The sequence below is a fragment of the Balaenoptera ricei genome, chromosome 21, assembly GCF_028023285.1.
Source record: "Balaenoptera ricei isolate mBalRic1 chromosome 21, mBalRic1.hap2, whole genome shotgun sequence".
Taxonomy (NCBI): domain Eukaryota; kingdom Metazoa; phylum Chordata; class Mammalia; order Artiodactyla; family Balaenopteridae; genus Balaenoptera; species Balaenoptera ricei.
In genome coordinates this window covers 243,666-270,702 of record NC_082659.1, presented here as the reverse complement: position 1 = coordinate 270,702, position 27,037 = coordinate 243,666, and the positions used below count along the sequence as shown (strand labels likewise).

The window sequence follows — 27,037 nt, the reverse complement described above, 5'->3', positions numbered from 1 at the left end:
TTAAAAAGTCTATTCTAGGGCTTCTGAAATGATCTTGTTGTGACGCTTTTTTCACACCTTACAATCACCCTTGTTGCTTTGCTAAAGGAAAAAAATTTAAGTTAATTTTGTCTGGCCTGCAGCAGTTTAGTGGATCTTTGCAGATATTTCTGTCCTGCACAGGTAAGTGGTGTCTCAAGGGTCAGGCCAATCAAAGATGCCACTTGGATAAGAATGAGATTCCTTAGATAATGTTGCTGTTTCTATCCATGTGCAATTACAGTATTTGTGCTGTTTCGAAAGGCCTGTTCCCACTAAGTGTCCCTCATTTGTTTATTTGAGGTGCAAAAACTTTCAATACTCAAATCACTTCCGTTGTCCTTCTTTGTCTCTTTTGACAGAGGGGTGCCCCGGTCTGTGCAACAGCAATGGAAGATGCACGCTGGACCAAAACGGCTGGCATTGCGTTTGCCAGCCAGGGTGGAGGGGAGCGGGCTGTGACGTGGCCATGGAGACCCTCTGCGCAGACGGCAAGGACAATGAGGGAGGTAAGAGAGGCTGAGCAGCAAGGCGAGCTTGTGCCAGAACTCAGGCTTGTAGGTTCTCGCGGGTACCTGGTTATCTGTTGCCAAAAAAAAAAAATCCGATCCCCATAGATTAAATTTTTTGAAAAAGGTATGAGTGCTGATAGGGTGATTTTGCTCCCTATTTTCCCTGAGACAAATGCAAGATTGTTATCATTCAGGGAAAAGGCAAGGTAACCAAGCTACCGTGTAATGTACATTGTTCTCCACTCCTCATCCTAATCTCCAGGTGACAATTCTCCTCGCTGCAGTTTTTAGGACCCTGTAAATTGGGAGCTCTAAAGCAGTATTTTAATAATGAAACATTCCAAAAGATGCAAGACAGTTCCCAAGCTCTTCTGTTGGAAGGCTTGGATGAAAAGGAAAAAAAAAAAAAAAAAACAGGAACAGAAAGCAATCCCCTCGAAGCTGTACTTCCAGTGTCTTTTTATCCTTAACTTTACACCCTGTGAAAAGGATTATGATATTCCACCCCACATAAGCCCAGGGTTAAGAAATAATTATTTTCCCCGTTGCGCACATCCTCCGTGCTAGTGTATTTCAGTTTCAGAGAAGAGAGAAGTGAGCGTTAGTGGTTGTCTCCAGTGATGGAGGACTTGCCCCTGGAGCTGTTCAGTGTTGGTGTCCCTTTGGGACTGAGATTTTTGGAAGGATTCCGTTTCTGTCTGGACCCCTGTGGTCACCTGCTCTGTGGGTTAGTGTGTGTCCCCTACCCCCGCCTTCATTCCACCTGCCCTTTTGGGAGTGTCCACGTGGGCAATATGTGTTGGTTAAAAGTGCAGGTTTAGAGTCAGATCTTCACTCCAACTCGTGGTGCTTATGTGACCTGAGACAAGGTTCTTATCCCTCTACATTTCAATGGCTTCGTGTATAAAAGAGTGATAAAGGAGTTTCTGGAAGGATTAAGTGAGAGAATGTTTGTAAAGTACTTAGTGTATTGCCAGGGATATATTATGTTGTAAGTAGCAGCTATTATTATCCAATTTTCCTTCTTTTGCTTTCAAAAGTGCTCCCCTTGACTGGGTGAAATTCATAAAAGGTTGTCAGAGAAGGTTGAATGGCCTTTTCCTTTCCAAATAGAGTGGACCTAACTTCAGGCAGACCTCGGAGATATTGTGGGTCCGGTTCCAGACCACTGCAGTAAAGCAAATACCAGAATAAAGCAAGTCACACAAATTTGGGGGTTTCCCAGTACATATAAAAGTTATGTTTACCCTACGCTGTTAAGTTACCCTATACTGTAGTCTGTTAAGTGAGCAATAGCCTTATGTCTAAAAAACAATGTACATACGTTAATATAAAGATATTGCTAAAAAATGTTAACCATCATCTGAGCCTTAAGCAAGTTGTAGTCGTAACATCAAAGGTCACCACTGATCACAGATCGCCATCACAGATATAATAATGAAAGAGTTTGAAATATTGCGAGAATTACCGAAATGTGGTGCAGAGACACAAGGCGAGCAAATGCTGCTGGGAAAGTGGCGCGGTGGGCTTGCTCCCAGCAGAGCTGCCACACACCTTCAATGTATGAAAAACGCAGTATCTTTGAAGCACAATAAAGGGAAACACAGTAAAAACAAGGCCTGCCCTGTACTGTTCTTTTGGAAGCAGAGTGCCAGAACCAACTCTCAGCTCTCCCCATTGCCCCCAACACACACACACACACGCACACACACACACACGAACCAACTCTCAGCTCTCCCCATTGCCCCCAACACACATACACACACACGCGCGCGCACACACACACACACACACACACGCGCGTGCGCGCGCGCTACAATCATTCTGAAACCAAACGTTATTTGTGTCTCATCTTCCTAAGAGTTGCAATTCTCCCCTTTCATTCTAGCACATTGTTCACTATTTTCCCTGTTTTCTTTTAACCTGGACTCTTGAGCAACTTGAGCCCCTAGTTCTGAGCTGAAGCCTCCCTTGCTGTCTGCTCCTGATAGGTTTAGGTGGCCCTTTGCCCTCGCAGCCTCTCCTGCCTAACAATATGGAGCTGCCCCGATTCCTCCTCACCGTGCCCATGTGCCTGTCTTAGAAACACGGCATCAGTCCTCTCTGACCCCCAGCCCAGACGGCAACTTTCCTCCTTACTTTCCCCCAAGAAGCCCCTACCCCATTGTTTTCTAATGCCCATGGAGGAAGGAGAGCTTCCCTTCCTCCTTTTTTTTTTTTTTAAATTACTCTTTTATTTTTTATTCTTTTGCCGCACAGCATGAGGGATCTTAGTTCCCCGACCAGGGATCGAACCCATGCCCCCTGCAGTGGAAGCACGGAGTCCTAACCACTGGACCACCAGGGAAGTCCCTTCCCTTCCTCCTTGATCAGATATTTCACACTTGTCTTCTGAAAGATTACTTTGAGGAGGTTACAGACTCGTGCAGAGGGAAGCAAAGGGCAGGGCCAAGTCTGCAGAGACGCTGCAGAGTAACTGAGGGGCTAATCAACTCTTTAGTATTGTTATCCGCTAAGGAGGTTTCTCTTTCCTCAAAATTTATCAGCTGTGAATTGGCCTCATTCCCCCTTTGTTTATTCTTCTTAGCCTGAAGCTCGGCTATCTCTAGACTTGCCTCTCCAAGGGGAAATCTGAGCTGATAGAAGACCTCCTGTGGATTCTCTACTTATCTCATATAATTTGTATTCCTGTCCCTAACCTAATTTTGTTGATCTTCTGAGAAGGAATCTCAGTGCCAGCTTTATTATATCCTGAGATTGTAACCTGGGTGCCTTATAACCCAAGCTAGAGGGTTCCTTGAACTTAAGCATGGGCTGTGTGTATACGGACAATATTTTCCACACCAAACCCCAACTCAAGACACATAATCTGGCAATTAAGGATATCATTATCATTGTATGAGGACAATAAAACAGAATGTTTAAAATAAGGACTATACTTGAAATTCTATGATATGTAGGAACTATACCATTAGAGATCCATTGTCTAAACTAAGTTTGATGTCAAAATGGTGAATTAGCCAGAAAGTAGCCAAGTAATTTGATTTAACACATTAAGTAACTAAGGAGGAGGAGAAGATGAAGAGGTTGATTTGGCCCGAATCAGAAATTAAACGTATCATACGAATAGCTGCAGGTCTAGTCTGAGTAATTTTGTAGAACACAACTTTAAGAACTTTGCAGAACACACACACACACACACACACACACACACACACACACACACACAGAAAGTTGCTTACTATTCCCAGAACTGAAAAAGATATATTTAAAAATTTTAGAAAGAACAGCCACATACGGTGAAATAAATATTTTTTTCTTACACCAAGCATCTTCCTTCCCCTCCAAAATATACCTTCCTTTACCAAATCCGCTTCACCCCATCTCTACTGCCTAAGCCTAAAGATCCTCAATCTCTGGATCTCACTAAGTAAATAGGTGACCCGGGCTTCCCTGGTGGCGCAGTGGTTAAGAATCCGCCTGCCAATGCAGGGGACACGGGTTCGAGCCCTGGTCCGGGAAGATCCCACATGCTGCGGAGCAACTGAGGCCGTGCACCACAATTACTGAGCCTGTGCTCTAGAGCCCGCGAGCCACAACTACTGAGCCCGTGTGCCACAACTACTGAAGCCCGCATGCCTAGAGCCTGTGCTCTGCAACAAGAGAAGCCACCGCAATGAGAAGTCTACACACCGCAACGAAGAGTAGCCCCCACTTGCCGCAACTAGAGAAAGTCCGTGCGCAGCAACGAAGACCCAACGCAGCCAAAAATAAATAAAATAAATAAATTTAGTTAAAAAAAAATAGGTGACCCTCTCTGCCTGTGGAGCCAACTTCCCCTTTATGTCTCTAACGTGCTTGAGGAAAAGCAGACTTCGAGGGGAACTTGTGATGAGGACTAGGAAAAGTGGGCTACTAATAAAGTAGACGGGAGGAACTTGTCTTTAGCCACTCTCGCAACACCTGCACGGCCATAAGAAGTAAATCTGCTGTTCAGTTGGACCTTGTTTCTTTAAGGCTCAAATAAATAGCTGTTGCATACACAGACCCCTTAGCTTTTCAGAACTAAGGCCATCTTTTACCCACCATAAAGGCCTTGACAAAGATCCCCACTCTCTGTGGACTCAACAGGGTGTCTCCCCCTTCGCTTCTCAAATCTGAGCTCTAGGTGTCACACACAGGCAGCTAGAGCAGACATCGGGGCAGAGGTGGGCTATGGGAGAGTCCATTTTTAAATCACACAGTGGACGTCAGAGACTTGTGGTCACTGGACCAGAGAATTGTGGCGAACATCTCCACACAGGGCCTGTAGGCACTTCGGAAGCAAGGACAAGATATCCTTTCCTCATTGGAAAAGCTTTCTGAGCAAGTGATCCACACTGCAGGCCTCCACTTGGCTTTTACGTTTTTCTTCTTCAGCTTTATCTTCACCTACAAAGTCATTCTCCCTCTAGACTGAGCCGTGTCCTGTTCATATCCCAGAACGCACGCTGATGGTGAAGTCGCTAAGATCAGAGAAAAGACAGGTGAAGAGATGGGACCTGGTCCCTATTAAACGCTGTGTGATCTGGAGTGGGGTTGAAGACAGTGACTCCATACCGCCCCATCCTTAGCTTATATAACGGACAAGTTTGGAGAGAACTGCACCTAGGTGTACAGACAGTGGTAACAGAAATCTGGGTTAATCATCTGTCAACTCTGCTTGTTCTATGCTGGCACCATTCTCTGGATGTCTCTCCCACCAGCTCGAGGTTTACATTCCTCTAGCATAACAAGCCCAGTGCAGGGAGGACACCTTTTTCAATGGTTACATGAGACCTGGGCCTGGCCTGAGCCCGACTCTCATGGTCAGAATTAGGTCACCGCCCTACAAGAAAATTGAAGTTCTGTCTCCAGAATAAAGGGGTAAGGACGGTGGGTAGGCAGAAAAACAGATTCAACTATCGGAATATAAATAGCTGTCGATAGCGTTTAGTTTTAGTATAACCAGACAGTATACTCCAATAACCATTTCATATGGTAGTAGAATTCTGTTAGTTTCAGAAGGAATCTTCTAGTCTCTCTCTCCTCCCTTCCCCCCCAAATTCCAGCCTTCTCACTTGAGAGCAAGGAAACCAGTGCTGAGCCTCTGACATGCTTTCGATGCCCGAGATTGACGAGGCAGCTCTCGGTTCTCCCAAACGCTTCTGTACGTGTCGTCAGTTTCACCTGGTCACCCTACTACAAATCTCATTCAATAGGGGGTGTCTTGACTTTCAGTAGCTCCCCATATGGCGGTCTGGTCCCACCATAGAAGCATCAAAATGCAATAGCTTGCCAGAGACAACTCTGTTTTTATAGAGACTCAAGATGCTTATTAATGAGATGATCTCTCCAAGATATATTGTCTCTGGCAGTGGTTACCATGTTCCCATTGTCCTTCTCATTCGGGAGATCTATTCAGAGTTCCCCTTGACATCTTGCTTCCCTGTCTGGTCCTCCAGTGGATAGCTCCCCTGTGGGGACCCAGAGGCATGGGACGCAAGCCCTCTCCTGCAGATTGAATGGTTGAGGGCCCAAGAATGACTTAAAGCCTCTTCCTAAATTTTGTGCAAGATGGTAGAGTGTCAAAGTATAAATCCTGCCAGGAAAGATGCATCTTACTTGTAAGTAGATAGAGTTGTTCTTTGTCCTTCAGAGTTGTTGTTACTTCGTGGGGCTAGATGTCAGGAAGATGTATCTAAAACAGGCTTTTTTTTACATCTTCAGAGGTTGTTAATTGTAGAGAAGGAAGCAGATTCAACTGAGCTTATTTAGAAATTGAAAAGAAACCGTAATGAGAGAGAGAGAGAAAGGAAGGAAGAAAAATGCAAACAGAAGATTCAAACTGCAGGAGAAAGCAGGAGTGTGCTAGCAATGGAAACGAGGAGGGAAGCAATGAATGAAATTTTCATGTACGCATCAGAATGAGTGTGATGAAGGGACAGAGCTGGTCTACGTTTGGAGATTTTACCGAAAGAAAATCAGGAAATATTTGAAAATAGAGTTTTAAGAAGTCCTAGAAGGAGTATGAGACAATTTGTGTTCTCCAAAAAACATATTGAAAAATAAAAGTTAAATAAAATAGTAACAGAAATAGGAAGAGAGGGGGGAAATGGCTTAAAAAAAGAAGAAGAAAGAGGGAGGGTGGGAGGGAGGGAAGGGAGGAAATTACAAGAGTTCCTAAGTACTTCTTACAAAGAATCCAGATATCAGAATATAGAATGGCACTCAGTCTCAGAGCCTTAAAATACATTAACCTGGCGGATGATTTGGGGCAGGGGGGAATTACTATTCATTTGAAAGACTCTATGAGGTCCTACTATAGGGAGAGATTCAGGTTACTCTGAACCCTTTTACTGTCCACAGAAGTTTTAGAGCCCCGGGAATCCCCTTCTAGGAAAGAAAAGTCCAGCTTGTGCTCTCAGAAGCAAAGGACCCCAGTAAGCCTCCTGGTAGTACACAAGGAACGTGGGGTTTGATCACTGTTTTTTGAATGAGTTTTAGAAGGAGAGGAAAATCAGAGCCACACAGGCTGGAACTAAAAGTCTCCCCTGTATTTTACACGCATTATTACCCTTTGCTGCCACCACAAGCTTTACAGCGTAACAAAGGGCATCGCTCAGAACCTCTTTAGAAAGTGTCCCCTTTCTCCATGTTAAGAACCTCTGCATTCCTGGGGAGGGTTATTACTAGTAACCGTACACAAGTGCTACATTCTCATTGTCAAGAGTAACCACTGTCAACAACTTAAAGAGTGTGTGTTTCTACGCCTCCTTCAGTGAATTTAGATGCACATTTATGTTTTTAAACGTAAACGGGATAGGTACTGTTCTAAATTTGATTCTGCCAAAGAGGGTAACTTAGAGATTTTTTCATGTCAGTACATATAGGCCTATCTCCTACTTTATAATAGAAACACGGTTGTCCTAATGAATTTTACCACTACTAATTAATAATTGTTTAGTTGTTTCTCTTTTTTTCTTGCTCTTAGTATAAAGACAAATCTGTAGTGAATCTGTGTGTGTGTATCTGCATATAAATCTTTGTGTAAATGTACAAATATTTCTTTGGGACAGATTTTTTAGAAATGAAATTGCTGGGTCACGGGGTATTTTAATTTTTAATTCTGGTAGCTACTGCCAAATTGCCTTGCAAGTAAGTTTCACCATTGTACACTTCATCGGTAGGATAGTGTTTATTTTCCCCATGTTCATAATCTGTACATAATCATTGTACATAAGCAAAATTGTCCAACACAATGAAAAATATGAATTTTGTCTGCTGGGTGGAAATGACTCCATTTTTATTGTTTTAATTTGCATTTCCCCAATTACTAGTTAGGTTGATGATCTTTATATATGTTCCTTGATTGTTTGCATTTCTTCTTTTGCTAATTGCTTATTTATTTCTCTTGACCATTTTTTTCTATTGAGTTACTTGACTTTTTCTTTTTAATTTTTAGGAGTTCTTTGTGTATTCTTCTTATCAGTTCTTTGTGAGGTGTGTTGCAGATATCTTATCCCAAGTTTTCATTATCTTTTAACTTTGTTTATGGTGTCTTTCATCATGCAGAAATTTTCAAAGGATAAACTTTTATAAGGTAAATGTTTATAAGGTTTAACTTTTCCTTCATGAATTCTGGGTTGTGTGTCTTTATAAGTACATACATAAGTTGTACTTATGTGTAGTATTTCCTATAATTTCTTCTAATACTTTATGTAATTGTATGGATTGCTTAATGTCTAATTCATCAAGAACATGTAAAGATACCTATTAGAGTAAAAAAAGAAACAGGAATTCAAGGATTAGCATAGCGTCTGAGGGCAGGAAAAAGGTGATGAAAGAAAATCAGCACCTGTCTCTGCTGTGCTTTTAAGACATCATTTTGACCTGTTTAGATCTCATAATCTCTAGGAACTGAATTGATTCTTCACTTCATTCAGCAAAATTATTGTATGCGTACTTGGTGCCAAGAAGTATATGTCCTAGATTCTGGTGCTATAACAGTGAACTAGATTAGCCCTCAAGGAACTTTGTGAGACCATTGTCTGAGCTGATTGCTAAAGGAATTGGGGAGGGGGATAAGAGAGCAGGTGAGAAGTCTCCCGGCAGAGGAAATAATAATCACAAAGGTCTTGTAAGCTATGTTAAGGAGTTCTAACTACTCAGAAAGCAGCAGGGACCAATTAAAGGAAGTATTTTAGCTGGAGAAGTGAAATAACCACATTTGATTTCTACCAAGATTACTCAGATTTAAGTGTTAAGAATGAATAGCTAGGACAAGACTGGCGCCTGGGAAACCAAGCCCTTGTTGAGATCTTGTCAAGAAGTGACCATGGTGGTCTAAACGATTGTTTCAGTGAAATGGAAAGAAATAGATTGATTCAGGAGATGTTTGCGGTGGAGAAAAGGAGGATCTGGTCATTGATTAGGTGCAGAGAAAAAGGGAGAAGAGGAATCAAGGTTGACGTTCAGGTTTCTGCTTTGAGAAACTGGGTGAGTGGATGGTGGAACCATTCCTTGCAATAGGAAATGCAGAGGAAGCGAGTGTTCAGAGAAGATCATATTTGTTGTGTTTTAGACGTGTTAAGTTTTCGATGCCCGTGTAATATCCAAGTGGAAATATCTAGAAGACCGGTTGTGGATTTGGAGTTCAGGAGAATGATCAGCCTGGAGTCATTAGCCTTGAAATGTTGTGAACCTAGAGAGAATAAAGCCACCAAGAAAGCTCTGCTGTAGACAAACCAAGAAGATACAGAAAACCAAACATGATCCCAATTCAGTAATAAACAAATGAATGTCATGCATGGTACAGAATGGTGACTTAAAAGAGCAACAAAAGGTATACCCGTACACTTCGAAAATTCTAAAATCCACAGATAAAATACTGCATGAGAATTTCTACCTCTACCTCCAACTTGAAGGCAGGGGAGGGGCTTCCAAATACTGTGGGGAAGGGCAGTGGGCATTAATTAATTATCTTTTGAGTAAAGATGAAAATTCATTCAAAGGAAATTCATGACTTTTTATCCAGTCAGTATGGCAAGGTTTTAAAAAACAAGTTAAAATATCCATAGCTGCTTAAAAGACAGAAGCAGATTAAAGCCAGCATAGAGGGTGAACTAGGAAAAGATGGAGTCAGACATTTTAATTATCTAGCAAAATAGGCATTAAATTTGCCAGAAAAAAAATCAAGAATGATTTAAAGGCTATAAGGAAATAGGGCAGGGTAGAAACTTTAAAGCAAGACTAGAGGTTGGCAAACTATTACCCTTGGGCCAAAGCTTGTTTTTTTTTTTTTTTTTTTAATTAATTTATTTATTTATTTATTTATGGCTGTGTTGGGTCTTCGTTTCTGTGTGAGGGCTTTCTCCAGTTGTGGCAAGCGGGGGCCACTCTTCATCGCGGTGCGCGGGCCTCTCACTGTCGCGGCCTCTCTTGTTGCGGAGCACAGGCTCCAGACGCGCAGGCTCAGTAATTGTGGCTCACGGGCCCAGTTGCTCCGCGGCATGTGGGATCTTCCCAGACCAGGGCTCGAACCCGTGTCCCCTGCATTAGCAGGCAGATTCTCAACCACTGCGCCACCGGGGAAGCCCAAAGCTTGTTTTTGTAAATAAAGTCTTATTGAGACACAGTCACATTTACATATTGTCTCTGGCTGCTTTAGAGCTCTAAAGGCAGAGTTAAGTACTTGTAGCAGGGACTGTATGGTCCACGAAGTCTAAAGTATTTTTTATCTGGCCCTTAATTTACGAAATAAGTCTGCCAGCCACTGTTACAAACCAATGAAAGGGTTAAGAAAGATGAGAACATGTTTTGAAATGATAACAGAGCAATACCATTGAGGATTAAGTGGAAGGAAGCATACTCTAGATTGTCTACATCACGGTACCACTTACATTGCAAAGCCTAACCGGGAGAAAGAGGGGCTCTTAACTGATCATTGGAGTTGTTATTCAGTGGGTTTTGAACAGTTCTGATCTTCTTTAGATTTTTTTACGATTAATTCTATTAGCTATGGCTTCCACACCAGTCTCAATTTAAGCTGACCTAATATTCCTGAGACTAAAATGGAACGTTGATGATTTTGAGACGCTCTTCCACAAAGTCACTTTTACTACCGTATATATTTGGGCAAGTGGGTTATCAGCTTAGTTGTACTAGATAGCCCTAGCCACGTGAGTATAGACAAGGAATGAAAAATGTTTTCTCGAGTTATAGGAAGCCAGATTCATAACCATCCGTCACTTGCTTGGGCAAGTTAGTGATAAACTCTGCAGAAAGATAACAGACCTTGTGTCCCTGCATCTCGGCTGCTGAAAATGAGATTCTTTCTCTGATTGATGTTAGCAGAGAGGCTTGTAAAAATGCATTCCCAGCTGATTAGTTCAGAAGGTGTCAATCTCATGCAGTTTTATGACCTGCAGACTACATGCCAGATGCACGTTTGCTTTTTATGAACTAACAAAGATGAATGACGAGATTTGAGCATTCCTCTTTGGCCAACTGTAGCATATATAGTGCCTAAAGGAAGACACTGTGGGGATATTATGGGGGACAAAGTGGGAGGGGAATTTAACCCTTAATTTACCAGATTAATGGAGATAAAATATTAATGTTTGGAAGTACTTTCACTATTAAGTAGTTGCTACTTATGTTAAAAAACGAACGTAAGGGAAAAACCTGTAAGAATATAAAATATTTGTGTGGAATTACTCTCCCGAGCGTATGCACACCCCATTCTAAATCCATGGAGTCAGAGCTCTTAGATAGATCATAAAACAGATTAAAGATTCCTCATGAAGTCTCAACATATGATCATGAATTGTTACTGAAAGGGTTTTTTAAAATTGTTTGTTTGAAGCTAAAAATGATTTAGGGGCAATAGGTCAACCATCTACGATTTTAAAAATCTGAGTCTTCATAACTATGCTTCTATTTCTTTGAGACAGATGGAGAAAAATGCAATATATTGCATTATTATAACATATCCTCTTGAAAAATAAGCCTCTATCATAGTTTCATCTTTCTTCCACTAGAAATATTGAGGAATATTTAGACATTTTTCATCTTTGTGGCCTTTTGGCTAAGAAAGCAATATTTTGATAAATTTCTATGAAATTTCAAAGCTCAGTTTCATTTGACTTTCTTAAACATGATTTTAAATTTTTGTCAAAGAATAAATATACAGTTTCAAGTAATTAACAACCCATTTTTAGAAACATAACAGACATCTACATGAAAATGTAGCTATAATAGAGAAACTATGTAATAAGATCTGCTTATCAGAAATTCTGACTCATACATTTTCATGTCAAATTATGGTGTCAAAAAGTTAAAATAGTAATGTAAAAAGAGTCCAACACCATGCATTTAATTCCAATATTTACGTATTAAGCCTTTTTTTTCAACTATAAGGGAAATAGTGAGATTTTTAGTTAATGCCTCTGGATAAACTACATCTCTTTCAGTTTCAAGTGACAGAAAGGCCATCCCAAACAGGCTTAAGGAAGAAGGCAATGATTTGGCTTCTAGAACTGAAAAGCCCAGGAGGTCAGGTTCAGCTTATTGCAAAAGCCCCAAAGATGTCACTATGACCTGTTGTCTTAGGTCTCCAGCTCTTGACTTTGCCTCTTCTGGGATGGCTCCGTTCCCAGACGGCTTCTGCTGTAGTGGCAGCAAGAGGGGTGCAGCAACCCCGGCCTCACAGCCTTACAGCTCCAAGCCTGGGGGGATGGGAGCTGATGGGGCAGGATTGCTTTTTAGATAGTTCCTGAAATTCAATCTGGTTTGACAAGTTAGGTCACATGTACATTTCTGAACCAAGCACAAAGGGAAATGTGCACATAGACTGAGAGTTGGGGAGAACTGGTTACCCAAATGAAAGTTCAGAGCTGTTGCACAAAGAAGGGGAAATGAGTGTTAGGAGAAACCACAAGTGTTGACAACATTCTTCAGGTGGGAGCCAGGCCCCTCATCTCCTGTTTCTTACCTTATCTGTGTTGTTGACCTAATTCTAGACTGGGCAATATAATTCAATTTAGTCTGTTTTCTTTTGTCTCAGTTTGCTGTCAGATAATGAATGGGCAAGCTTATGTTCTATTAATAAGAGTAGCCTAAAGCAAAAAGAAAAAAATGACTAGTGTGTTTTTTTAAAAAATAAAAGTTATTTCAAAACACTTGTGTAAATAAAATATATAGGTCAACTAGATATTTTCAGCTGAGTTTGCCATAATAGGGTCACACCAAGACCTAAAACTTAGGTGTGAAGATTTTATAATGATTTTTTGTCTGTTCTCCCAAAGGTAATTAAAGTCTTCAGAAACTAATGTTTTTATTAATCTATACTGAGAAATGAAATTGCCAAGCAGATCAAAATTCATGTATCAACTGGTCACTGAAAAATGACCTTAAAGGATAATGTCATCAACCATCATAACCTGACTCTTATCTGCTAATGGGATGGTTCAAATGTTTCAAACAAAATTCTTACACAGGCCATTGAATGTAGTTTCCTTCTGATATTCCTGGAGAATGCTCTGGAAGATTCTATCCATTACTCTTATATGTCACCAACAGTGTAGGTCAATTTTTAGTGATAGGTTTCTTAGCATTTCCAATATTATGGCTTATTTACATTAGCCACATTTTTATTAACATCTGCATTTTAAAGGACGTGTATTAGGAGCTCAAGTTCCTGTTTAAAATATGAGAAATGCCTTAATTTTATATGGAACACACTTTACCATCCTTGTGAAAATGATTTCCTTGAAAGGTGGTTGGCTAATCTCATTCATTATATGTTACTCTGTATATGTATTTCACGGACTTTCATGTTCTGACCTTTTCCCAAATTTCAGATGGGGGAACAGCCGGTTAGTGGAGCAGTCTGAACACACACAGTATTTATCAATTAAGTCCACCGTTGTGATCACAGGTCACCATACAAATATAATAATAATGCAAAAGTGGAGTATCGCGAGAAATACAAAAATGTAATAGAGACACGAAGTGAGCAAATGCTGCTGGGAAAATGGTGCCAATAGACTTGCTCCACACAGGGTCGCCACAGACCTCCGATTTGTAAAAAACTGAATATCTGTGAAGAGCAATAAAACGAGGTCTGCATGTGATAGATTGTTCTAAAGCAGTCATTTTTAAATTTTTTACTCAGAATCAATATTATATGATTTTTTTTCAGCCATCTCCAATCCAAACATTTACTGTCTATGAAAGCAACTGCAGGGTATTGTATTTCATTTGGTTTCAAAATGTATGCCTCCTAGAAATTACTATCAGATAGGGGGAGCGAATCATTTGATGTGAAAAAAGCCAGTCAACAAACAAAACGTACTCTACATCACGGCGGAAAAAGAGGAATTCTCTTACTGGTTTACATTTCTATCCACAGATGGACTCATTGACTGCATGGATCCTGACTGCTGTTTACAGAGCTCCTGCCAAAATCAGCCCTACTGTCGCGGATTGCCTGATCCCCAGGATATCATTAGCCAAAGCTTACAGTCACCATCTCAGCAAGCTGCCAAACCCTTCTATGACCGAATCAGTTTTCTCATAGGATCTGATAGCACCCATGTCATACCCGGAGACAGTCCTTTCAATAAGAGGTTAATGCAGCTTTTCCTTACATAGACTTGTAGTGATATTATCATCAGTGAGAAGCCCTTTATATGAAATGCTGATGACCGTGAATTTGAGGAAAGTGCTTTCTTTAAAAGGCAGTTTCTCCTCCTTCGGCACATCCTTCACCAAACTTCGCATTTCAAGCATTTTTGACATAGTTCCCATACTTTGTCAATTTCAGTACCTGAAACATAACAGGACATCCCATTAAGGAGTCAATAAATCTTCATTTAACTAGTTGATTTTTGTTAGCACAGTTGGAAATGTTTCAAAAGAAGCAATGAAAAGACCCCAAAAGGCAAAACAGAAGTGCACTTTTTTTTAAGCTGAGCTCACTAAATAAGATAAATTATGAAATAATGTAACGGAACTGCTAACGGCATGGCAGTAAGATTGCATAAGCTGTTGGACTGGTGCTTTGCAGAGCAGTAATGACCGGAAAATAAACCAGTAAGTGAAAGCAGGTGCCTTGTGTCTCACTGAGCAAAAGAAGATGATTTACACCAGAACTCCTGGTTCTGCAGCAGTTTAATAACATTAATGCAGTTAGACCCAGTAGTTGATTAAAAGTTGTTTCACAAATGTTCCTTATTGCCCCCTTAAATCTTGTACTTTTTGGTCCCTGTAGATTTCCCAATTGCCTTGGAATTAATTGGAAAGTATACTCTCCTTCATGCAAGCACCAGGTATATGACATGAAAAAAGCGCAGCTTATAATTTTAAAAATTCATCTCTAAATTATTGGTCTTGATAACTCTCCAAAATCCAGATTGCAATGAATTAAAACCCAGGGTAAACACCATACATTTCGAGAGTGTGGATTACAATGAATTAGAAGGAACATTGTCTTGGGAGTATTTCAAGTCTGGTTTCTGTGAATACAAGTGCATGCGATAGTGTTAGTTTATCCTTAGATTGAATTATCTCTACATCATGATAATGTTGGCCTGAAAAGACAAATGTTCATTCTAGTTCTTCTACTTTTCCCACAGCCTTGCATCCGTCATCAGAGGCCAAGTACTAACTGCTGATGGAACGCCACTTATTGGAGTGAATGTCTCATTTTTCCATTACCCAGAATATGGATATACTATTACCCGCCAGGATGGAATGTAAGTTAATCCCAACACCCTGTCTCTGTTTGAAGTATTTTAAGTATAAAAACTAGGTATGCTTGTATCACCCAGCATGTTTTATTGTCCCTTCTAATATGGAAATGCAACAACTTTTAGACTCCAGAAATCTGTGACAGTACATGGTGGCAGAAATTTAAAGTTATATACTCATATAGGTCTTTAAAAGTTGATTTCATTTCCTAAGGCATAATAATAGTGTTGTGGTTTTATAGGAGAATGTTCTTCATCTTAGAAGATTCATGTTGAAATACTTGAAAGTGAGATTTTGTAATATCTACAACTTAAGCTCAGATGGTTCTGGAAAAGGAGTAGATAGGTAGATAGATAAAGCAAATTTGGAAAAATGTTAATAAATTAGTAAATATAAGTGAAGGGCGTATGGATGGTCATTGTATAATTCTTTTAATGTTCCTGTAGATTTGAAACTATTTCATATAAACGTTGGGAGAAGAAGTTTTTCTTTATAAAGCATATTGATCTGAGGAGGTGAGTGTCTGGAGTTATATGAGACCCAGATAACTCACTCAGCACGTCTTGTTTTTTCTTAGGTTTGACCTGGTGGCGAATGGCGGGGCTTCTCTAACTTTGGTATTTGAACGACCCCCGCTCCTCACTCAGTACCGTACTGTGTGGATTCCATGGAATATCTTTTATGTGATGGATACCCTAGTCATGAAGAAAGAGGAGAATGACATTCCCAGCTGTGACCTAAGTGGCTTCGTGAGGCCGAATCCTATCATTGTGTCGTCACCTTTATCCACCTTTTTTAGATCGTCTCCTGAAGACAGTCCCATTATTCCCGAGACACAGGTAGAATATTCTAGCAGGCGTTGCTTTTAAATAAACCATTTTCAGGTCATGGGGTTTCCAAAGAATGTTTTTACAGGATTACAGAATTCCAGTGCTATCCTAAATAATTCTATAGAATGACATATAGAACGTGGTGTGTTTATGTACAAGAATAGGTATTTCTATAGTAGGATATCTAGTTATTCCTTAAAGGTCTACTAAAAATACTTCTTCCTCAAGCTATATCTGTATCTGTGTATTAATTGTAGCCAAATGGGAGAACAGCTTAAGCTCAACAGCTGATAATGTCTTTGCTCATGTATTCATTCATTGGAAAAAGGTTTTAGTGCCTGTACCTGACCTCCTAACTGGCATTGTACCGAGTGCTACTGTACATGGTCATTACTCTCAATATTTTGCTGCTTAATGATTATTGTAAGCCATTCTACATGTGATAAAGATTTGAATGAAGAACTATGGAAGTTCAAAAGAGAGGTCAGTTCCTAAGGAAGCCAAGGAAAGCATCACTGAAGAGACTGGTCTTCAAAGGGGGGGAAAGGATATTCCAGATAGAAGAAAATGTGTGAGCAACAGCATGGTGGTAACAACAAAGGCTGTTGTATAAAAACTGGTGAGCAATTTAAAGGTGCAGGACACTCAAGGGGAAAGACTGGGGCCAGATTATGAATGGCCCAGAAATACCATACAATGGATACCTTGAACCAGGGGGCCAATGTAGATTTTTCAGCATTTCTCTAATGCTAACTCAAGTGACAAAATGCATAAAATAACAGAAGGAGACAGATCAGTGAACAGAATAGTATTCACTGTACTTCCATACAGATCCAGCACCCCGAGGCAGAGGGCCCACCAATCATAATGGTTGTGGAAATGAAGAAAAGGGAATGGATTAGACAGATTTGGAAGGTAGAACTGGGAGGACGTAGTTTCCGCGTGTTTAACCAAGTCAAGGGTGGAGCTTACAGATCATGCAGCTGGCAAAAATCGGCTTAATGGTTGGTTTTTCCACTCAGGCTGGATTTACTTTTCCCACTAATGCAAAAAATATGATCAAATTAAATTACCTAGGAGAAACACGTTTTAATGAACTAAATTGCAGGTATTTGTTCCAGGGAAATAGGCTAATGATGACAAAGACAGTCATCAGTTATTAAAATTAGGAATAACACACGATATTTTGAAATACAGAAGTAACTCCTAGAAGACCACAGAAATATATATTCATGGAAGACTGCCTTACCTATGGAAAACCTATCAAATTTATGTGAAATTATTTTGGAAATAAATTAAGAGGAAGTAAATTATATGCCTGAGGTTTCAATCACTTATATTTTCAGGGCCATTCAAGAGTCACAAAATCTATTTTTCAAACTAACCCACTGGTATTTCACCCCAATGATATAGAACAGTAAGTTCTGTTCAGACGATTCACCCTGTACTCTACAGTCCTACAAAAGTACTGTCAATCTTAAATGTAAGGGTTTCCCTGAGTCTAATAGACCTCTAGAAAGTTTCTGTATCTTCATAAACTATTTTGCCTAAGACAGTCTGTGTCTGAATTCAGTCAGCATGGTTGGTAAGGAAAATGCCAGCTGTAATAAATTGGTGTGTCTATTACAGCACAGCAACGCCTTCTTCATCTGCTAGATTGCATCACATCCCTCTTCATGCCAACACTGACTCACAGCCGAATGGAAGTTTATTTAGCTCCTTCTTTTGTGCTGCTTCCAACTGCGTGATTGTTTATATTGAAAGTGACAGCTATACCCTCAGTAGCATGGGTTCTACTTAAGCTATTAAAATTTGTATGACAGGGCTTCCCTGGTGGCGCAGTGGTTGGGAGTCCACCTGCCAATGCAGGGGACACGGGTTCGAGCCCTGGTCTGGGAAGATCCCACATGCCACGGAGCAACTGGGTCCGTGAGCCACAACTACTGAGCCTGCGCTCTAGAGCCCATGAGCCACAACTACTGAGCCCATGAGCCGCAACTACTGAGCCCGCGTGCCACAACTACTGAAGCCCGCGCGCCTAGAGCCCATGCTCCGCAACAAGAGAAGCCACTGCAATGAGAAGCCCACCCACCGCAACGAAGAGCAGCCCCCGCTCACCGCAACTAGAGAAAGCCCGCTCACAGCAACGAAGACCCAACGCAGCCAAAAATAAATAAATAAAATAAATTAATTTAAAAAAAAATTGTATGACAGATATACATCATTCCTAACCGTTTCATGTGAGAGGAACTGGAAGGGGGAGAAACACTACTGAACACCAAATCACTATTCTAAGGTTTTTCTAAGCGAAAAAGTAGTCCTTTAAGTCTGAATAATGAATATTCATGGAGCAGTATGAGGCAGCCTTTGAGAATGCTATTTAATTCTTAGAAGAGAAAGTGGTGAGTTCCTGGGGTAGGTTCTTATTTATTTATTTATTTATATTTTTGGCTGTGCTGGGTCTTCGTTGCTGAGCGAGGGCTTTCTCTAGTTGCGGCAAGCGGGGGCCACCCTTCATCGCGGTGCGCGGGCCTCTCACTATCGCGGCCTCTCTTGTTGCGGACCACAGGCTCCAGACGCGCAGGCTCAGTAGTTGTGGCTCACGGGCCTAGTTGCTCCGCGGCATGTGGGATCTTCCCAGACCAGGGCTTGAACCCGTATCCCTTGCATTGGCAGGCAGATTCTCAACCACTGTGCCACCAGGGAAGCCCTGGGGTAGGTTCTTAAACACAGATAGTCTTGCACTTTACAGTAGATGTCGTAAGCCTAGGAAGAGCTATTATTATTAACCAAACTAATAGGAGCGTCACTAGTAAGTAGAATCTGAATTGTTTGGATAGATTTTATATACAATGTAACATAAATTTTTCAAAATATTTAAATAATGTTTTGGCATAATATATTTTGCATATGTCAGGATAAATTTGTTGGCATTCGTTGACCGTCACAGTGATGCGTACATTGTGGGGTTAAGAATATGATTTTTTAAATTTGTAAAGGAGGTGATTCTTATGCAGGTAATTATATTAACTTTTTACACTCGTTTCAATTCAGAAAGTATATATGGAATGTCTTTTGCGTGCATTCAACAACACATTAGTTGTTCTCTGGGGGAAAATTTACGCAACTTGAAAACATTAGTTCGTGTACCATCGTATCAAAAATCAGTGGTGAGTCGAAGCTCAGTGTTTAACTAATTATGAGTATGTGCTATTACCTTCCAACATGAATATGGAATTTGCTACAATTTAACCCAAATGAACTGGTCTGTTTTGCTATCATTCCTACCTTTAGGCGTAGGTTTAATCCCTAAATGAGCCAGCTGGCGTGGGCCAGATCTTTGGCCTGGACCACATCCCTGTGCTGAGCTAACCATCTTACAAATGTCTGCTCTAATTCTTCAGGGCCGTAGGCGTGAAAGATGGGTTAGTGAGAATCCACAGTGACTATAAACTAACGAGTCACTGCATGTCCGCCTGATGGAGCAGTCACGGTATTTCCTGTATGAGGAGTAGCACCTGAGCTGTGATTAACTCAGAATAAATGACAAGAAGCTTTTAGGAGAAGAAAAATTGGGCTGGCAGAGGAGTTATTTTTAATGATTGAATAAGATAACATCTCAAATGCGTATTTATGAATAGTGACTCTTTAGGGTCTTATTTTAGTTGCTCTGCTCCGTTCTTTTAAATGCATTTTACCTAATAGTCGTACATGATCACCGTTTGAAGCTTCTGCTTTCTTCAACCCTAGGTACTCCATGAAGAAACCACAATTCCAGGAACAGATTTGAAACTTTCCTACCTGAGTTCCAGAGCTGCCGGATATAAGTCAGTACTTAAGATCACCATGACCCAGTCTGTTATCCCGTTTAATTTAATGAAGGTTCATCTGATGGTAGCTGTAGTAGGAAGACTCTTTCAAAAGTGGTTTCCTGCCTCACCGAACTTGGCCTATACTTTTATATGGGATAAAACAGATGCTTATAATCAAAAGGTCTATGGTCTATCTGAAGCTGTTGGTAAGTCTCATGTAAATATATACTCTAAACCGAAAACATTGTCTTGAAGTCAGAACTAACATAAAAATGCATTGTAACACGTGAAAATCCATGGATAAGTAGAGAGGAAGGCAGTAAGGTTGCCTAGGAAAGTTATAAGCTGGTTGGTTTAGATCTACCATGGGGAAAAGGAATGTATTCCATATGATGAAAAGGAGAAAGTATCCATTTTTCTGGCTGAAATTATATCTTAGAAGAATGTTCTGAATGAGATTTCAGGCTGCCATATCCTTTTTTTCGTGTTTTTTTCCTTATTGTGTCCCTTCCTTTTTTCATTTCTTTCTTTCCTTTATAATTTTATTTCGTTAGCTTTCCTTATCCTTTTTTTAAATATTTTCAGTATCTAACAGCTAGTGTAGTTTCAACTCATAATGATATTTTAACATGACATCAGACAACATTTGTGTCCAAAAATTATTTCAGCTCTTCTGACTGGAAGAAATAGTCAATTCAGCGGAATGATATTCTTAAAACATCAAACTAGTTTCACTGCATGACTGGACAATGCAATCACAGTTTGACCTGTTGAGGTACGCATAGCGTAGCTCCAAGCTCAGGCTCAGAACGTCAAAAACTAAAGGAAAACGTGTGTTTTGTTCTATTAGCTGTTACCTGAAAATATAGTAGACGTTTTATTCTGAAATTAATATATAATTTGGACTGGAATTAGTTCAAATCAGTCAGATAATTGCCACTTCTCCCTTCACTTTGTTCTAAATTTTAAAACCCATGTTTCACTGTGAACTCTGAAGTTTTCCATTTGTAATTTGTTCATATTAATTTACTGCTAGTTTTATTGTTCATTCCTGATAACATATGAATATGGTGTCATAACCTGGCTATCTTTTTTGCTATATTGAACCTTACTTATTATAAATATTTTCCATAACTTAATACTCTTGGAAACTAAGCATCCCTAATTATTCAGATAGCAAACGTTATTTTTAGTTGTCATCATCTGATCAGCATTTGGGGCTGATTTATCGGATCTAATGATTTACCCAGTTGCCTGATCTGAACTTCATTTTGTGCTGTGAACCCCTTGTGAAAAAGTGGTGTGGGAAAAAACACTAGTTTTCTGTTAAGTCAGTACAAAAATAATATTTGGAGATCATTTTTTAGAAAAACACCTTTTATATGATCAAATCTTCTCATATAAAAATAGACTCTGCTCACAAATAAGTGGAAATACAGTCTCAGAGCACATCAGTGAAAAAAGCGGTTTTATCAAAATAATAAAATCAATTCCATTTCTGCCTGTGGTTGGGAAGATGAACTGTCATTTGTTTTGATTCTAGTGTCGGTTGGATATGAATATGAGTCGTGTTTGGACCTGACTTTGTGGGAGAAAAGGACTGCCATATTGCAAGGCTACGAATTAGATGCTTCCAACATGGGCGGTTGGACGTTAAATAAACATCATGTGTTGGACGTTCAGAATGGTAAGATCTTGTTCACAGATAATATTACTCACCTTCAAATTGATTAAATTGCAGCAACATTTTATCCCATGCATGCTGTAGGGTCAGGATTAGTAGGGGGAAAAAAGTGTATTTTCAAAGACTATAAAAGCCTGAAGTGGGGACTACATAATACACTTCACAATGTTCACAAGCTCATCACCAACATAGTTTTCCCAGGAAGTCAGTGAGTTGATCCAAAGTGCTTTGGGGAGGTTTACGAACAATGAAGGGAGGGGGATTTTTTTTAAGTAAAGAAAAAATAAAATACCAAGTGACTTTACCAAAATGTTTTTAATAGATCTTAATCCTTAAATAATTAGTCTGTTCTCAGTATCTAGATTATTTTTCAGTTCTTCTTAGATTGTATTTGAGGGAAAAAACTTCTCCCACTCAAATTGGGTTACATGTACTGTCATTTGACTTTGCAACTAATCTAGAAAAAAAAGCAAGGATCAAGAGTATTATGTGTTGTAGACCTTGTAAGTAAATATGCTCTGAAAAAACACGTCAGATCTCAGAAACCAAAAGAGAGAAATTACTTGCAAAATGTGACCAGCTTCATCTCACAAAGACTATTATTTACATTAAACAAATGCTGTTGTCTTTGCTGTGTTTCTAACATTTAACCCACATGCTGGCTACATCTCAGATAATGTATAGGTGCTTTGCTAGAAAGACAGAATCCTAAGGTAACTTGCTCTCACCCCCTATCCTGAACCATACCATGCTAGTAACTCTCTGCTCTTCTCTTACGAATAGCCAGAGAAGATTTCACAGTCTTGTCAAAATAATCTAGCTTTTGTCTTAGCAGAGGTTTCTGAGGTTCAGAATGTTGAATTGAGCATGCAATACAACTAAATATTTAACTATGATTAATGGCCACTTTTTCAGACTAATGTTGCTTTGATATTGATTCTTTTTGTAAAAAAAAAAAAAAAAAAAAAAAAAACTGTGTTGGAGTTGGAGAGGATACATTTTAAACTTTCCAAACGTGCTAACTCTAAAACAGTTTCCGAGCCAGTGCTTGAAAATGCTGGTGCCTCACCTCCAGAAGAGAATCGTGCTGAGCGAATCAGTAGTAAGAAAAAGACAAAACAGAAAAACCCTTCACACCTTTTCTAGTTCATAGCGGTGCTAAGCTCTCCTTCCTTTCCGGCTGTGTCCTGGACATCAGGTTTAGTTCACTTTGCACCTCAGAAGGCTGGGAGCAGAGCCGATAACTGGTGCCACGTACGGCACATGCTTTGGAAAAGTGGGGCGTCCCAACCCAAGAGGTTGCTTCATAGGCTCTCTGGCCATCAGCAGTGTCTGAAGCCTGTTATGCCAGTCGCACGAGGTTTAACCACGGTCTCTCAACATGCAAAGCCGTGTGCCTGCCATGCTAGTAGCGGCTCTCAATTAAATTCTCTACAATTATATTTCACATGGTTTGACATACTGCTGTATTCCTCCAGAAATTCTTTACCAACAAAACGGGAGGAAAAACCTCTCCACATGCATTTTAGTTATTATGAGAACATAGGGTAAAGTTCAGTTAGCCACAGGATTTCACCCAAGAGATTATGAACCAGTAAGAAGACTACAAGCAAAGAACATACCTCTGATACTCAACACTCAGTGTCATATTCAGGAGGATTAAGAAACGCATAGATATTCTGTGTGTGGATATATATAATAAAAATACATACAGTCTATCAGAGAATAATGTATAGTTAATTTTTATTAAGATATCAGGTCAGATGTAAAAACTGGGCCACGCCAAATTCCGTCCTCCAAAAAAATGGTTATAAATTATAAAATAGATATTATTTTAAAATGCAAGCTAACCTAATTCACAGAGTGAACTGACTGTGATTTCAGATTTTATCCAAGAGCAGTTTGACAAGTAGTGGCTTTTCAAAGTGACGTGTGTCTAATTGAGTAAACAAAGTGATTTGCAGTCATGACCAGGTGGATGAGCTATGGAAATATATTAAGGGAGAAGAGAAGACAAAAATGTAGACAGTGACAGGTGTTTGTGCAGGCACCCCGGAACATGGAAATAAATATTCTAATGTTCATCTTTCTATTCTGTCATAATAGAGGAGAATCATGAAAGACCGATCGCTCTAAGAAATGAAGGAATAAGTCAGATGCAGTAGAGCCATAGACCGACTTTGTGGGACTGTCCTGATGAAAACTGCAGAACTGGCTCTTCTAGGAAATTATAGTCCCGTAATTGTCAAATAACGTAATCACAGAAAGAAAGCTCTTAGGGCTCGTTAATGTATTCTTTGAATATTCAAGGCAAAATGCCTTTCATCTGTTGTTATGATCCAGCCTTATTTAGATGATTTTCCCTAAATTTGAATAAACCTGTTTTATCAGTCCTGATTTCTTTATGTAAATTGGCTGTGATTATTACATCACCCAAATAGCAAAGCATTAAAAAAGTAATCCCAGAATTCACCTAAAATGTGCTGAGCTATAAGAGGAACATAATTATTCTGCTTTCTTCTTCACTTTAAAATTATTCCAGAGTGGGAGGAAAAAACACTTTTCTCAAGTGTCCTGTTTGTACTTTCATGGGATTGATTCTTTTAACAGTATATCTGTTAAAAAGTATAAACAACAGGTGTTTACAGAGAATAACACATTGAGAAGAATATTGAATGTGTATGGCACAATAACAGCCGACCATCCAGTTACATCAGAGCAAAATGGAACCAGTGATCTATGTATAAAAATGGTAAATGAATAAAATTAGAATCTCCACTCAAATCCAGTTTCTAACTATGAAAATATTTATTTGGAATTTTCTCTCAGATTTTCATTGCAGACCAAAATGGAGCAGACTGGCATTCGGTCTTCTTAAATTTATTGGCACTTTCATGTCTAAAAGCAGAATTCACTTTTTTTTTTTAATTTTTATTTATTTATTTATTTTTGGCTGCATTGGGTCTTTGTTGCTGTGCGCGGGCTTTCTCTAGTTGCGGCGAGCGGGGGCTACTTTTCGTTGCAGTGCGCGGGCTTCTCATTGTGGTGGCTTCTCTTGTGGCGGATCACGGGCTCTAGGCGCACGGGCTTCAGTAGTTGTGGTGCATGGGCTCAGTAGTTGTGGCGCACGGGCTTAGTTGCTCCACGGCATGTGGGATTTTCTCGGACCAGGTATCTAACCTGTGTCCCCTGCATTGGCAGGTAGATTCTTAACCACTGCGCCACCAGGGAGGTCCCAGAATTCACTTTAAATAATAAACTGCCCTTCCCAATTTTGTAATGTCTGAAATTTTGAATAGTTGCATGTACATGCATTCTCATATCAGGCTGAAGTATAAGCAAGAAGAATACTCTTTGACAGTATAGTAGTATGTTGGAGGTTTGATATGTATTTCCTACCTTTGTTTCCCATAAAGTGTATTTAACTTTTTAAAAATAAGTGATACACTCATAAAGAAGAAATTCATATTTACGGTGCCCATTTTTATTAGTTGGATTAATATAGAATGTTTTCGACATCATTTAACAATTAGGCAAACCTGCAATTCCCTAAAGAACATTGTGTAGAGATGGTTTTCAAACTCGGTTGCACATTAAGAGCATCTGGAGAGTTTTAAAAAATCTCAGTGCCAAGGCTGCACCCAGATCAATTAAATCAGTATCCCTCAGGGTGAGATCCCAGCATCGGTAGTTTTCACAGCTCCCCTGCCAGTTCCAATGTGTAGCCAAGTTTGAGAAGCACTGATGTTGAGAATTGGGGTTTTTAAGTTTTCTTGTTAGTCCTTTGTTTCTTCCACCAGACCGTCTTTAAACCCATAACAGACGGCATTTTTTGATGTATCCTATGTATCTTGCCATATAGCATCTTACACGAGGTAATGGGATGGAGTTCTTTCCAAAAGAACTTTAGATGGCGGTGTTTCCAGTCCAAATCGAAAAGGCAGCGAATTGTGGTTTCTAGAGTGAACATGTTTGCTTTTCATCTCTGCTCCTTTCATCTTAAGAAAAACGCGTTTTCCCTCTTCCAGGTATACTGTACAAGGGAAATGGGGAAAATCAGTTCATCTCCCAACAGCCCCCCGTCGTCAGCAGCATCATGGGCAACGGCCGGAGGCGCAGCATTTCGTGCCCGAGCTGCAATGGTCCAGCCGACGGGAATAAGCTCTTGGCCCCGGTGGCGTTAGCCTGCGGGATCGACGGCAGTCTGTACGTGGGGGACTTCAACTACGTGCGGCGGATGCGCCCTTCCGGGAACGTGACGAGCGTCTTGGAACTGAGGTATGTCTCTCCCTAGCTCGGGGTTTGATCAAAGCTGAACGTGCCTTTGTTTAAAAACTGTTGACTCTAATGTACTGATTCATTTACTTAAACATACCTTTCCAGTGTTTACAATTCTCCTTAGAAAGCAGTTAAATTCTTGGTTAAAGGTAAGAAAAGCCCAACACGTATATATTGTGCCATAAATGCATAAAAGAGTATGAAGTCACCCAGTGTATAAAATGTCTCACTGATTCCAGTGAATTCTCTATACTCCAATAAGCTAGAACTATGATTTTTAAATCCCTTTAGTTATCTTTAGAATAACCTTATGATATAGGTTGTCACTCTTTTGTTTCACATGGGTTGAAATTAAGGCGTAAAATATTTTGGGACACAATAGTAAACCAACTAAACCTCTAACTTTCAACTAGAATATCGGATATTCAAGTTGGGTTAACCCATCAACCGTAATGCCAATAGTTAAAGTAACAAAAATTGCTGTTTTTGCATTGTTCGTTTAAGTGTGATTATCAAAATCATCCTATTCTGTAAATTATTTGATACGCCTTGACCTACAAAATTCATTTCCAGTGTTATTTCTGCTTAAGTTAGCAATTTTCCATAAAATAATTAAAATCTCAGTATTCAACTCATGATATAGAAACCTTTTCTAACTGTGCTTTTTTCTCCGCCTTTTTTTGTCTGCTTCCACCAAGAAATAAAGATTTTAGACATAGGTAAGCATCTTGCTTAAAAGTTATTGTATATTTTTGAATGTCCTTTTTACTTTTCAATGTGACTATCTGACATTGTTTTCTAAGAACATTTCATCATGAGAGAGGAAACTCAGTATCACAGAACATCTAAGGAATGAAAACTACTCAAATGAACTACTATTATACAACATATTGCAATTCCTATTGTGCAATTTAATTTATATTTTCAAGTTGGCTAACAAAGTAAATTCTGTCACAAAAAAATTAGTATAATGAACATCTCTGTGTAACAACAACAACAAAATCTGTAAATTTCTGTAAAAATTACTGACTCTGTAAAAGTTACTGACTCTGAGCCATATAGAACAGAACATTTGAAGCACGGCTGGGAGAGTTTATGGAGAGTTGAGTTTGACCAATAGCCAGGGCAGAT

General features: G+C 39.7%; 1 protein-coding gene across 19 annotated transcripts in view; it reads left to right on the top strand.

Annotated features, from left to right (window-relative positions):
* TENM3 (teneurin transmembrane protein 3) overlaps positions 1-27,037 on the top strand; it is a 2,524,603-nt gene that overhangs the window by 2,446,812 nt on the left and 50,754 nt on the right. For 15 of the 19 annotated variants that reach the window (XM_059909693.1, XM_059909692.1, XM_059909687.1 and 12 more), the window contains 8 exons: positions 381-527; positions 13,963-14,179; positions 15,188-15,307; positions 15,880-16,141; positions 19,883-20,150; positions 21,488-21,631; positions 25,657-25,906; positions 26,605-26,625. In XM_059909693.1, coding sequence (XP_059765676.1) covers positions 381-527; positions 13,963-14,179; positions 15,188-15,307; positions 15,880-16,141; positions 19,883-20,150; positions 21,488-21,631; positions 25,657-25,906; positions 26,605-26,625 — 1,429 coding nt within the window. The remainder of the gene's footprint in view (positions 1-380; positions 528-13,962; positions 14,180-15,187; positions 15,308-15,879; positions 16,142-19,882; positions 20,151-21,487; positions 21,632-25,656; positions 25,907-26,604; positions 26,626-27,037) is intronic. The other 4 variants (XM_059909699.1, XM_059909695.1, XM_059909698.1 and 1 more) reach the window with 1 other exon arrangement.